The sequence below is a fragment of the Eubalaena glacialis genome, chromosome 6 (genome assembly GCF_028564815.1).
Source record: "Eubalaena glacialis isolate mEubGla1 chromosome 6, mEubGla1.1.hap2.+ XY, whole genome shotgun sequence".
NCBI lineage: Eukaryota > Metazoa > Chordata > Mammalia > Artiodactyla > Balaenidae > Eubalaena > Eubalaena glacialis.
Genome location: NC_083721.1, coordinates 47,406,294 through 47,420,119, shown reverse-complemented (window position 1 = coordinate 47,420,119; position 13,826 = coordinate 47,406,294). Strand labels below are relative to the sequence as shown.

The following is a 13,826-nucleotide window of genomic DNA, read 5'->3' as shown; positions in this document are numbered from 1 at the left end:
CAGACGATTGTAGGAAAATGGTGGCAGGAGGGTGGATTGAAGAGGAGAGAGAGACTAGAAGAGGCAGAGAGATGAGTTAGGAAACTATTAAGGCCACACAGGAACATGACACAGCAATTCTAGGAAAGGGAGAGACGTGGAGGGGGAGAGGTTTCCCAGAGGCGTCAGTGCGGGGCTTGACTGGCTACTTGCTAAGGAAGGAGGAGGATCCAAGGTCCTCTCAAGTTTCTGGCTTGTGCACTTGACCGGTAGAGATGTCGTGAGTAGAGGTAACAGAGTAGGAGGACAGATTTGGTGACTGACAGGTTTGGAGGGACTTCATTTGTCTAGCCATCCAACAAATATTTGAGCTCCTACTCCCTGCCAAGTATTGAGCCATGTGCTGGGAGTCCAGTGGTGAACCCCAGAGTCTATGGATGGGAGAGGATACTTTGCAGAAAACCTTCCACCATGGAACCTGTTTGTTGCAGGGCCCAGCAGTAAGGGCAGGTAGGAATCACGGGATTGGAGATAAAACAGTAGCCAATATTCAATTCACGAGTCACTCGGTTTACTACACATAATTAGCACACAACACAGGTTAGGCAAAGTAGGGGGGAGGGGGCAGGGGAGGAGGGTGTAAACAAACCACTCCAAGAGAAGCCTTGAAGGAGGCATCCCGGCACCAACAGCAGCACATGACAAGTGAGGGTGGGAAATCACCCCGGCTCCAGCAGGGCCTCAGGCGGCATCCATCTGGAACAGCTCTCAGCAGCATGCGGGCCTCCAGCCAAGGTCCTTCAGGTCACTCGGTTCAATGGTCTCCTCTTAAGTAGTAACTGTTACCCCAGGGGAGGAGTCTGGACTCCTTCAGTTGCTGTCTGTTCCCGTGCCGTACATGGGCCATCAAACTTCTTATCTAAAGTAATATTCTCAGTTTATCATTCGAGGACACTGGCAATCCTACAGTGGACGTTTCAAAACAACTCATAGGCAAGTTCGTGTTGGCCACTGGGACTCCATTTTGAACTACGTAACATGTCTTAAATAGCTTAAATCCTCTAAGTTTCACCCAAGATGAGTAGGCATCATAACACAAAAGAAACCACATCATAACCGTACCAACCACAGTGTGTTCCACGGGTGGAAGGAAGCTGGAGGAGGCGTGGGTCCCGGATTTCTGGTGTTGGGGGGCCGTCTGTGCAGAACTGACAACTTAGCACGAGGGCACGAGGCGGGGGAGGAGGGAACAGGGCTCTGGGAGTGTCCAGGAAGGAAAGTTCACGATGCTTTCAGGGAACCGGACAGCAACAGTAGTAGTGGTGAGAACAGCAGCAACGGCAAAGTTTCATAGAAAATAAAATGAAATGCTGGTTTTACATGTTTTTCTAAATGCCGTGCGTGTTTTAACTCATTTAATCCTTAAAACAACCTGTGAAGCAGGTGTTGTTATAAATCCCATTTTATAGAAGAGGAAAGTGAGACTGAGAGAGCACAGGTAACTTGTCCGAGGTCACCTGATCAGCACATGGCAGGGTAGAGATTTGGTCCAGGCTTCAGAGCCCGTGCTGTTAGCCGCTGCAGTTCTGATCAATCGGCAGTTCAAGTCTAACCCTCTGCGGTTAAAGCCCCAGGGCGTGGGGGTGAGGACAGGGGAGTGGAGCTGTTGAGAGGCAGGAGGCAAGTCCTGAGATCAGTTTGGGATGGCGTTTAAAGGACTCTGGACATTCAGACTCCCAAGAGGCAAGATGGAACACGAGCCTGTTGAGGACAAAAGGTCTGAGCTGCAGAATTGAGGTTACTTCTACGAACGTAGTGGATGAAATTGCTGACCACTGGCTTTGTGATAAGGAGTAAAGAGGAAGTGCCATTAAGGGGCTTATGGAAAATAGCCAGGAGAAAAGTAATAATAAAAACAGCTGCAAGTTACTGAATCCCTAACCCATGCCGGGCACTGTTCTAAGTACTTTACATGTAATGAATAAATCACCTGCAGCTTTGTCACTGGAGATCAAGAATATGAAATCCTTTATAGTACAACCCTTGGACAGCTTCAGCACCTACCATCTCGTCCACAAATTTTACGCTATACCTTACTTTGAAATAATGAAGTATTATATTTTAAATACAGCCAGACTTTAAAATGAGGGAGCTTTTAGTATCAATAATAAAAACATAGTCTTATACTAGAGAAGAATGTTTCGAAGTAGGAAAAGCACATAGCTTGGACTCTTTGAGAAAGCCCTGTTTGTGATCTTCAGCAAGTCACATAACCCTCTTTTCCTCGTTTACAACACTAGAACAACTTCTTTCTCTTTAGCTTGCAGAGCATTATTTTAATTAGGTGCACCTCAGAAAATGTCCTTTTGTGTGCTTGATTTTTTTCTTTTTAAAAGGCTCACGGTAGATAGCAATTCTTAATGTTGGGGAGGGACAGAAGTTTCTCCGGGGAAGGATGTGTCAGAATTCTGAGGAGCAGGCTGGGGAAGGACCTTCTTCGCTGCACACGTGGCCCTCGGTCCCCTCACTGTTAGTGACAGCGTTGGCTTATCTTGGGCAGGTGGAGGAATCAGATCTATGCAGTTAAGGGTGTGTGACACTTTAAACTTCTCAGGGGCAAAGGACTGTAGAAAAAAAGCAGTAAGTTGAAAAAAAGTAACAATGCAGAAGAAAATATGCGGGTTTTGTTGTTCTTGTTGTGTCCTGTGAACTTTGTGAATCGACTGATTTGTGAAATTTGTATTTGAAACCAAAACAAACCTAACATGATTTCCCCATAATAATCCACGTGTCAGGGTTGGGTCTTTGATTTGATTCAGGGTTTTTATCTACAGACTTAGTCTTTTTTTTTTTTATCCCTTTATCCATTTGAGTGGAAAATAGTTGGGTAACAAGATAACTGTCTCAGGAGATAGTTGTTTGATATTTATTGAGAGTCCAGAATTCATGAGCCTCAGCAGTGGCAACTTCGAAAGTCAAGTGAAAAGAAGTCTCCCAGGGAAATCAGCAAGTAGAAATGTGTACTCTTGACTAATTATTAACTTTGGTGTTTATCCTGCAGTTTCAGAGCTTTCTTACTAGTGAATTCACTCTATTTGCTAACTTTTTTTTTTTTTCCTGTATTTTTCCAGAAAGAAAAAAGCTGAAGGCACCTATGACCTACCTTACTGGGACCGGGCAGGTAATTTGTGGCTTTATATCTCTTTCCATCAGAGGGAAGCCCCTGCCCTCCACCTGGCAGCAGTGAAAGAGGAAAGCCCATGGCTTTCAGGCCCACGTAAACTCCCCAGCACTGTTAGAAAAATGGCATTCCTCTTCTGATCATTTTTACTTTTCTGTAAAATCTCTCTAGTCTGTAAGTAACGAAATGGGAAGTAAGAATTTCTCATAACACATGCTCTGTTCTTTTCCTTTTGGAACACTTGTCTGGTTTGTCCCATGTATGTATCGGTCTTGAGGAGACCAGCTTTCTGTGTGGTGTACGTGAACACTAGGTAAGAAGCAGAGGATTGCAGTCCTGGTGACACAGTGTGTGTGTATGTGTGTGTCACTCTGCTGTGGATATTTACCGCAGTGGAGTTCAGCGGTTTACGAGTCAGTGAAGTCTGCTATCTCTGCCATGAGTTGTCATCTTCCGAATTCCTACTCTCTGTGGCAGGTGGCAGGTTGCTGCAGGTGACACCAGGGGCCTTCTGCGGGCGGGTCTCCCACTTCCCAGTCTCACCACTGGAATGACTGTTAGGAGTCAAAAGAGTTCACTGTGACTAGGGTAGAAAAGAGCAGTGATGGGGGCAGCTCTTGGGCTGCTACGTCTCACCGTCGTCCCCCTGCAGGGTTGATCTTAGAATTTTTTAAACTTATTAAAACTTATTAAAGACCACTGCTATAACAAACTATATCTGGCTGCAGTGATTTGCTTCAGTATATGCTTTTGATAGAGATTTCTACCGTGTCCTGCTTTGCACTGGATAGTCTTATCAAAGCAAAAAATAAGTTTGAACAACTTAAGGAACCAGAAAAAGAAGAATAAACTAAACCCCCAAAGCTATTGGGAAGAAGGAAATAATAAAGATTAGAGAAGAGAGGAACAAAATAGAGAATAGGAAGAAACAGAAAACAGCAAGTGTTGGCAAGAATGTGGAGAAACTGGAACCCTTGTGCACTGTTGGTGGGAATGTAAAATGGTACAGCTTCTGTGGAAAACAGAATTTTTTGTCAGTTCCTCAAAAAATTAAAAATAGAATTACCATATGAACCAGCAAGTCCACTTCTAGGTATATACCCAAAAGCATTGAAAGCAGAGTCTTGAAAAGATACTTTTACATCCATGTCATAGCAGCGTTATTCAGAATAGTTAAAACATGGAAGCAATCCAAGTGTCTATCCACCAATAAATGGATAAGCAAAATGTGGTTATACACATAAAATGGAATATTAAGCCTTAAAAAGGAAGGAAATTCTGCAATATATACTACATCGTGGATGAATCTTGAGGCGATTATGCTAAATGAAATAAGCCAGTCGCAAAAAGAAAAGTAGCATATGATTCCATTCATACGAGGTACTTAAGAGTACTCAAAATTATAAAGACAGAAAGTAGAGTGGTGCTCGCCAGGGGCTGAGGGGAAGAATCAGGAATTACGGTTTAATAGGTATGGAATTTCAGTTTCACAAGACGAAGAAAGTTCTGGAGATGGACGGTGGGGAGGGTTGCACAACAATGTGAATGTGTGTTTAATAACACTGAGCTGTTTGATTGAAAATGGTTCAGGGCGTTCCCTGGCGGCCTAGTGGTTAGGACTCCAGGCTTTCACTGCTGTGGCCCCGGTTCCGTCCCCGGTCGGGGAACTGAGATCCTGCAAGCCGTGCAGCGCGGCCAAAAAAAAATGGTTAAGATAGGAAATTTTATGTGGTGTGTATTTTACCACCAGAACAAAAAAACAAAACAACAACAACCAAAGAAACCAAAAAACCTTGAACACAAAGGCTGGTTTGTATAAATATTTGTTATAGAAATGGCTTAAATGCAACAGGATTTCTCCCTTCATATACTGTTATCATTTCAAACATAGCTTTCTCTGTAATGGTCTCTTTTGCTTACGATCACAATGAAGGTTGGTGGAAAGGAATGAAGCAGTTTCTTCCTGCCAAATCAGTGGAGCACGAGGAAACCCCAGTTCGCTACAGCAGTAGTGAAGTGAATCACCTGAGTCCTAGAGAAGTCACCACGGTGCTGCAGGCTGACTCTGCAGGTAACTAGTGCAGCCACCATGGGAAGGAGAAGCTGCTGCACACGCTGTAAAGTGCTGTGAGATTTGCAGTGCCTTTTATCTGTTTCAGGTATAGGAGATGAGCTAGTTTCCAAATATAGAACCACTTTTTAAAAAGACCTCGAGAGAGTCATTTCTGTGTCTTAGATGTTCTATCCATAAAACTGGGGTACTCATTTCTGAAAACTTTGGGCATTTCGTCTGCTTACCTGAAATTTCATTTGGTTTTATTGGGCGTTTGGGGATTTTTAAAAGGAGAGCAGGAAAGACACAGTGGCCTCACAGTATTTATCCTATTAACCTAGAATATATTTTAAACATTTACTAATATTTGAAAAAGAAAAAAAAAATCTATGAAATTATTTTCCAAGACGAAGATTATTTCAGTAATGGAATATTTATTTTCCAATGAAATACTATCTATAAATCTGAAGAACATATACACTCTTTATGCAGACTTCCATGAATGAAGCTTTCTGGCACATCGACTTATTACCATGAGATATAGGGTGGTAACGTCTTTAGTTTTAATTTTTGAAGTTAGTTCTTGCGGGAAGATCCATCAGTCTCCATTGATAACAAAAGTGCCATAAAGAGGTGTTTGTTTTTGGTGCAAACCTGCAGCTGCCACCCTGCATTATAGGATCCCTGCCTTAATGAGATAACTTTTCTGTTGTCTGTGTTTTGCGATACCCACAGAGTATGCACAGCCACTTGTGGGAGGAATTGTTGGCACACTCCATCAGAGATCTACCTTTAAACCAGAGGAAGGCAAAGAAGCAGGCTATGCTGACCTAGACCCTTACAGCTCCCCTGTGCAGGAAGTCTATCATGCCTATGCTGAACCACTCCCGGTTACTGGGCCTGAGTACGCAACCCCAATTGTCATGGATATGTCCGGGCACCCCACAGCTTCGGTTGGCCTGCCCTCAGCGTCCACTTTCAAAGCTGCAGGGAACCAACCTCCCCCTCTAGTGGGAACATACAGCACTCGTCTCTCCAGGACTGACAGCTGCTCCTCCGCCCGGGCCCAGTACGATACGCCGAAAGGTGGGAAGCCGGCTCCAAGTGCCCCAGACGAATTGGTGTACCAAGTGCCACAGACCGCACAGGGGCTGTCAGGAGCAGGGAGGGATGGTGAATGTGGTGTTTTTAAAGAAATCCTTTGAAGGTGATGCTGCTTTTTACAAAGCATCATTTTAAAGCACATGGCCTTTTTTAAATTGTATTAGTGGTAGTAATATATAGAACGTATTACATATCTGTCACGGACGTGGTTGGGGGAAATGTGATGACCGAGGTACAGGAAACTACTAATCTTGCCATCTTGCTTTAAAAGTGTTACTGTAGCACAGTTACTGCTTGCCTATTAAATTTCAAATATCCTGTTTGTTACTACTGTAAAACACTATTTTATACAGAAAAAGCTCCCTACTATGCACTTCAAAGAAATTAAAAATCACTGAGAGTATTTATTACCAATGCTGCAGTTACATTGATGAACTCGAGATGGCTCTGTAAGCCTTTCTGGCAATAACGCATGGTACTGTTATAAAATGTCTGATGGCTTGAAATTCTGCTCTTTGTGAAAGGTGGGTACTATCATGACTTCTTCCTCTTCTATTCCTATATTGCTTTCTGAATTTTTTAAAGAAATAGTGACATAATCCTTGTTTTGATTGCAGTCATATATATATACTTATCCATCTTTCCTTAGGAAGAGCTATAGCTGGGAAACTGACCTGTAGTGAGCAGAGTGATTTTTCACTTTCTGACAGTCTAACGAGCTTTAACGTTTCATAGTACATAACTTGGCCTCATCCTTGCTTGTTCCACCTGGGGCCCTTGGTGGCCAGCCCCGTTCTTGTGTTTATAAATGCTTGAGTTTTTTCAGTGGGTGATGCTTGCTTTATCAACCTCATTATTTCAGATCCCCTAAGGTTTCCATGTGAAAACAGGAACAACTTTACAAATTAAAAAAGCTGTAAAGGAGATTCTCCACCCCGAACTTCACTTGCAATGGAATTTTTCCTAGAAGAGTTGTGAAAAGTTGAGGGTTTCTAAAAGTGAACACTAAACAATACCCACTTATATTTATCACGGTGAAAGGCAAAATCATGACTCCTCGGGAGTCATATAAATTACCCACCCCCCGCCCCGCCGCCAAAAAAAGTAACCGAATTTGTCCTCTTTGGTTTTATGTATACAGATTATTCTTTGACTCTCAAGGTAATTTATTGTTTTTAGTCGAATAAAGAAATACTTGTTTTCCACAGTAAACTACTGTAAGAAATGTAAACCCAGCATGTATTCTTCAGCTCTGTGTGATTATGCCATCTATGTGGTAGGGGGTGCAGTCCTTTATATCATACCTAGGGAACAAATGTTTCAGCATCCTAGCAAGGGAAAATTCCTGTCTTGTTTTTGATACCTCTGGGCAACTTCTTTGTCACCATTTGCCCAGAACTAGTTTAAATGACTGAAATAGAAACCATATGCAGTTTATTAGCGTTAGTGTGGAAACCATCTTTAAAAGTCTTTAGACTGGTAAGATGATATGAGAAGCTGACCATATGATTAAAATATATAAACTTGACATCCCCTCTTCTATCAATCAATATAAACCTTAGTTTGCAGACTTAATATTGAAATATACTTCCCCATCAGGTTCTAGTCATTTCTTTTAGCCTATGCCACCAGATGATGGCAGAATATGCTAAATTTGACTAATGATGTACAGTGTTCATTTCGCTTGCTTCCGTGAGTCTATCAATCAGTATTGTAAAACGTTGCTTCAAAACAGAACTGCCTATTTCTACAGCCTCCCTGCCTTCTAGTTGTATGATTTTGTTGGTCTTATTTTCAGTGGCTTTTCCTTTTTCCAACAGACTTTTGAGGCATAATTTTATTCACTGAAAAACCAATACACATTTTGTTTCAAAATATCTGAAACAAAAAGCACAGATGTTGAACTTTTATTAAAACGTATGAATGTGTAAAGCACATGTATTAATGCAGTCATCCCCTTTCAGGTGGGAAGAGAGTAAACCAATTTATTTTTTTATTCGTCCTTAGTATACAAAAATATACTTTTTCTCAAATCATATGCCTGTTTGAAGCTTTAAGAGAAATGATTTCAGTAACTATTTCATTTTTCCAAAGATGCTTGCTATTTTTGTGTGTACCTGATTGTTTTCCCATAGAACTTTTTTTTTTGAGAAGCAAATGTTTTCTTAAATAATGCATGTTTTGACTTGATTCATATATTGCCACTGTGCTGTGTTTGAACTACCAATAATTTTTATAAAATACCTAGTTTTTACTACTATTATATATTTTACTTTCCAAATGAAGAGCTGAGCCTGATACAAAGGGTTGTACTGGTTTGTACTTTTTCTTTTAATTCATATGTTTTCATATTAGAGTTTTGTTTTGGGTTTTTTTTTTTTTCTAATGTTACTATGTCTGCTATATATACAGCTTTGGAGACAATCAAGTAACAACTGAAAATGTGAACGTAACCATTTTTTACAAAATTCCCTTGGAATTTTTATTCTTTGCTTGAAACATGTAAAAGACTTAACTCACTGTGGCTTATTGGATTAAATTCTTTCCTGTTAATGCAGTTATAAAAGTAGAATCAGACAGTGGTGCAGGAAATGTGGCCCTTAAGGTTTCATAAAATTACACTGGCTTCGCTGTTACTTGATCTTTGGAACCGGCAGTTAAAGGGAAGATATTGTGAATGCTGATTTATATTTTATTGAAAGCTGTAAATCTAAATAGATCCTATTGCGTATGCAGGGTGTAGCCCAGTTATTTAAGTTCACGTTTCACTGTTTGCACTTTGTATTGAACAATGGGTTTATTCGCTGTTGAAATGGTTCGAGCAGAGGATTTATACAGTAACTGAAATTAGGATGTTATGTATACACTTGCCCTCCCCCCCCACCCCCCCGCCCCGCCCTGGAGGGAACAGAAAATGAGCTCGTTTAAATATGAATGTGGCTGTAATTCTATGGAATGTGATAAAGCTTGAACTTCTTTCCCTGGGCTCCACATTGTTGTTAGCTGGAGAGCAAGAGGGTTACAGAAACACCATGTCAGATAATACAATTCGAAAGAATGAATAGATTAGGTGGGACAATAAAAGCTTTTCAGCCCCTCTTAAGAGAAATCAATGAAGCTCTGCTTATTAAAAAAAAAAAAAAAAATTACCTACTGGCTCTGCCTTTCAGTTCTGAACTTGAAGTCCCTAAACTGCAAAATCTAAGGAAGAGTTGGATACTTTTAGGTCAACTGTGGCACCAATTCTCATTTAATCCAACTTGTGACTAGTTTCTTCTCATCTCCTCCTCTTCTTTTTTGGCACTGGGAAAGGTAGAAACAAAACATGTATTGAAATACGTATTGGAAATAAAAATGGCTTGAGTGTCAGTGATATTCTCCCAGAATGTACTTTTCTTACCTCGGCATGTACTGTAGTCACTCAGTATTTGTATATGTTGCTAGAATTTAGATTGTATAAATAGTGAGATTTTTAATGTGTTCATCTGTTTTTAATAAATTGTATATATGTGTCTTGTTCAGGGTTTTTTGTTTGTTTTGTTTTTTGCTTAAATAAAACAACCTTGAGGTTTGTAACCTTTCTCATACCATGCAAAAATGCCAGATCCCTCAATTTTAAGATCAGATTTTTATGGCCAATATTATAGTACTTTACTTACAGTAACATTTGAAAATGCCACCATTGGGGGGTTTGGTTTTTTGGTTTTTTTTTTTTTGTAAATTCATTTATTTATTTTTGGCTGCGTTAGGTCTTCGTTGCTGCGCAGGGGCTTTCTCCAGTTGTGGCGAGCAGGGGCTACTCTTCGTTGCGGTGCGCGGGCTTCTCATTGCGGTGGCTTCTCGTTGTGGAGCACGGACTCTAGGCGCGTGGGCTTCAGTAGTTGTGGCGCACAGGCTCAGTAGTTGTGGCTCACGGGCTCTAGAGCGCAGGCTCAGTAGTTGTGGCACATGGGCCTAGTTGCTCTGCGTCATGTGGGATCCTTCCCGGACCAGGGCTCGAACCCGTGTTGCCTGCATTGGCAGGCGGATTCTTTCTTAAGCACTGCACCACCAGGGAAGTCCCTACCATTGGTTTTTTGACATTGACCTTTTTCTGTAGCCAGTGCCATCCTTTCTGAAGCCCGAATTACTTTACACCAAACTCAGCAGCCCAGCTGCAGCCTATGGCTGTGTGGTATGAGGGAAAGATCACACTGAACAGCTGTGCCTTTTCCACCTCAAAGAAAGAAGTTATCAGCAAAATCAAACGAGACTGGTACGGTGCAAACATATGCTGGGGTTAACAGAACAGAGTCCATATTTGTTGTCTAGGTCTGGGTTAAATCAGCTAATAGTTTTGTCCCCTTACACCACTTGCAAGTATGTCTGTCAGTCAGTCACTTATTTCTGTTTCTGATCTAATATTTATTTATACACTCTCTTTAGAGATGCAGGCTAGTTGTCAGTGATAATTATCACTGTCTCCCAGTGATAATTATTATTGTTCAAAAGATGCCAGTTCTTTCCACCCCTACCTCTTCTGACAGCTTTTGATTCCAGCCTTATAACCTCCACTGTTCTCTTCACCCCTTGTCCCCCTCCCTCCCCATAGCCTTTGGTTACAGTCAGACAGACATTGAAATGAAAAGGGAGACGACTAGCTCACCACTTTTGTCCAACTGGCTTGTTTGCATCCCACAACACTCTTCTCTGGTGCACCCTAGGTAAGCTTCTTTCCATTTGAAGATGCGATTGAATCATGTGGACAATTGGTTTTTCATGAAAATGCCATTTAAATCCAGAAAAAGCTTGACTCTTCTTAAAGGTTTACTCATTCATGTCTTGTCTCTCCTAATTTACTTCCAGTAAACTTCGAAATTTTAATGAATAAATTAAGCCAGGCAAAAAACGTTTTAAGAATGTTCTCCTTCTTGAGCTTGCCTAGTTCAGCTTCTTTGTATAAACTTTATTTCTTTAAAATAATGCAGTCACCAGACTTTAGGAATTGCATTCTTTCTTTGGTTATTTACTCATCCAGAGTTTCATATTTATCCTATTTCTGTCGACTTAAAAAACATCTTCATTCTACCAAACTACTCATCATAATCGTGGTTTAACTTAACTGTAGGAAAAAAATGCTTAATTAAGCCAGTATGATCTTAGATTTCCCTAATCAATCATCCACGCTTAGGGTCTGGTTTAAGATTCCAGTCAGGTTCCTCAGGTAGAAAAAGGAACCAAACAATCATCCAGAGAGAGAGAGATACAGAGGCCTGAAGTGGTTCCAGTATGCCGCATTCAAGGCACCGCCACATGCCAGCTCCCCACCAATTTACAGGAGCCAGATAAGCCTCTCACTCAAAATGTCACGTTACATTCAAAATCTGCTGTGGTAAACTAAATCCCCTTACTTATTAGCAAGTCACATCCCTTCAAAAGTCTAAGATGAAGTAACTATAAAAAGATACTTTAAAAACACATCAGAAAACTAGCTTATTTTTAAAACAATGCAATGAAAAATTCACTCTCCCTGATATCTTAGCATGTCTTGGTTTCCATAAATTAAATATATTCACAGAAATTAAGCTGGTGGTTATGAAGCACCAGGCAGCAACAGTCTTAATATACATAATTTCTTGACAAGTACATCCAACATATTTTTAAATAAACTAAAAAAATTGCAGTGTAAAAATAAAACTAATACTGTTAGCATCATCTTCTGTGTCTGTAGGGTCAATCTTGAGTCAAGTTGATTACAAAGTTTTTTTCTATAATGTCCTTCAAAAAGAGCTGCTCTGCAGTCACATTGTGATACGCATTCTAAAGAAGAAAAATAAAATCACCATCTATCCCAATCTCAAGATGTTAACAACAGCAGCAACAGAATATGCTGTATCTAAAAAGCTTAATTAAAAACTCAAGTAACAAGTGGCATGGACTTTTAACTTACTTATCTTTCTCATTTCTTTTTCATTGCTCATTCTTATGCCAGAGCTTGCCCACTCTTTGCACTTAAACCATCACATAAGAGGCTCCCTCACATCATCTTCTACTCTACTGAATTATGGTATAAATCTAGAAACCAGAATTTGAAAGTGCTAAGCTCTAACCTGAATAATACCACTTTTTCAGCTTATATAGTATTTAGGGATGAAGATTTAAGGGGACTGGTTTCATGTCATGGGATATATCCATATACTTAACAGCAAATCATTCACAGTTCAATATTTAAAATGTACAGGTAACATTTTAATCCTATCACTGTGCCACTAATCTAAGTTATAATTAGGAAAATAGGAAATTCCTTCCCATTTAATCAAAGTAAAAAATCTTAAGGATCAAATCCACCACCATTAATCCCCATTCAAGTGAAGAATGATCTAGTATAAAGATTTACAACTTTTCTGACCATGAAGATTCTTTCATGAGGTTAAAATGTTACAGACCTTCTCATCGACTTAACTGAAAAACTACCTGAAAATAATTCGTATGATTATGGCCATGCTTTTAGGTGAATTTGAAATATCTCAAACAGCAGGTTTCTATATATTCAAATAGTGCAAATATGATACAGTATCTAGGGTAAGGCTTGGTCCCTATATAGGTTTGATGAGTTTCTCCCAAGGGTCTGAGGCCAACAGATTGGGAACTGCTGCTGTAGTAAGAACTCTGGACCTGAGTCCTAATTTCAGCACGTGCTATCTCTGTAAACCCTTATCAAGCCATCAACCCCTCAAAACCTGTTCCCTCAGTAAAATGACAGGGTGAAAAGGGAGAATATAAGCTTTGCAACTCTAAGGATCAAAGATTATACCAAAGGGTATATATATATATATATATATATTACCTTATTCATCAAAGACATGGTGGCATTCCCAAAGTAGTGCAAAGGGCTCTTGAGGTCAGAAAAGTTGTACTTAAAACCAGCAAGGTGAACTTCATGACATACGTGAAATGCCAATGTAATGGCAATAATTCCTGTTGTTGGGTGTTTGGGTTTCTGGGGGAGGAAATGAAAATTTAGGGAAAAAATCCAAACAAGGTACCTGTTTCCAAAACATTTGGGTGACCTAATCTTATAAAATAGCATCTTCTGAACATTTAATCAGGACAGAAATACTTCAGTTAAATCCTTGTCATGCCCTAAGGCTCAAGCCCCAAACAGTTAATATCCTAACTCTGAATATAAAGTGTTGCCTGAAATCTTAGAAAGTCTCTCAGGTAAAACTTAACTGCAGTACTAGTCCAGAAGACAGCTATCAAATGAAGCCTTTAAGGAAAAGGATGCTGCTGCCTTGTTTTTAAAAAACACACTGAGTCAAGCAACTTGTGGAAAAAGCAAAGCCTGAGAATGTTAAACCCATGTATGAAACGTAAGGACAGCTTAATTCACTAACAGATAAGATCATGCTAAAAGGCTTCAAATAATTTAGCTTTTAAATGGTTCTATTTTATAATGCTGATAATTTAGCTCTAGGGAAAGACGGCTTTAATCAAGTAACTTCAATAACAAATTGCCATGGTAATGAT

The 13,826-nt window shown here is 40.2% G+C and overlaps 2 protein-coding genes across 20 annotated transcripts in view; one reads left to right on the top strand and one right to left on the bottom strand.

Annotated features, from left to right (window-relative positions):
- DCBLD2 (discoidin, CUB and LCCL domain containing 2) overlaps positions 1-9,835 on the top strand; it is a 99,169-nt gene extending 89,334 nt beyond the window's left edge. For both annotated transcript variants that reach the window (XM_061194051.1, XM_061194052.1), the window contains exons 14-16: positions 3,111-3,160; positions 5,094-5,231; positions 5,949-9,835. In XM_061194051.1, the coding sequence (XP_061050034.1) occupies positions 3,111-3,160; positions 5,094-5,231; positions 5,949-6,418 (658 nt within the window). In that variant the 3' untranslated portion in view covers positions 6,419-9,835. The remainder of the gene's footprint in view (positions 1-3,110; positions 3,161-5,093; positions 5,232-5,948) is intronic.
- Positions 1,578-13,826, bottom strand: part of ST3GAL6 (ST3 beta-galactoside alpha-2,3-sialyltransferase 6) — an 89,602-nt gene continuing 77,353 nt past the window's right edge. For 13 of the 18 annotated variants that reach the window (XM_061194060.1, XM_061194064.1, XM_061194058.1 and 10 more), the window contains 2 exons: positions 13,144-13,296; positions 8,661-12,116 (listed from right to left, as the gene is read on the bottom strand). In XM_061194060.1, coding sequence (XP_061050043.1) covers positions 12,030-12,116; positions 13,144-13,296 — 240 coding nt within the window. In that variant the 3' untranslated portion in view covers positions 8,661-12,029. Of the gene's footprint in view, positions 1,741-8,654; positions 12,117-13,143; positions 13,297-13,826 lie in introns of those variants that run through there. The other 5 variants (XR_009701335.1, XM_061194055.1, XM_061194054.1 and 2 more) reach the window with 5 other exon arrangements.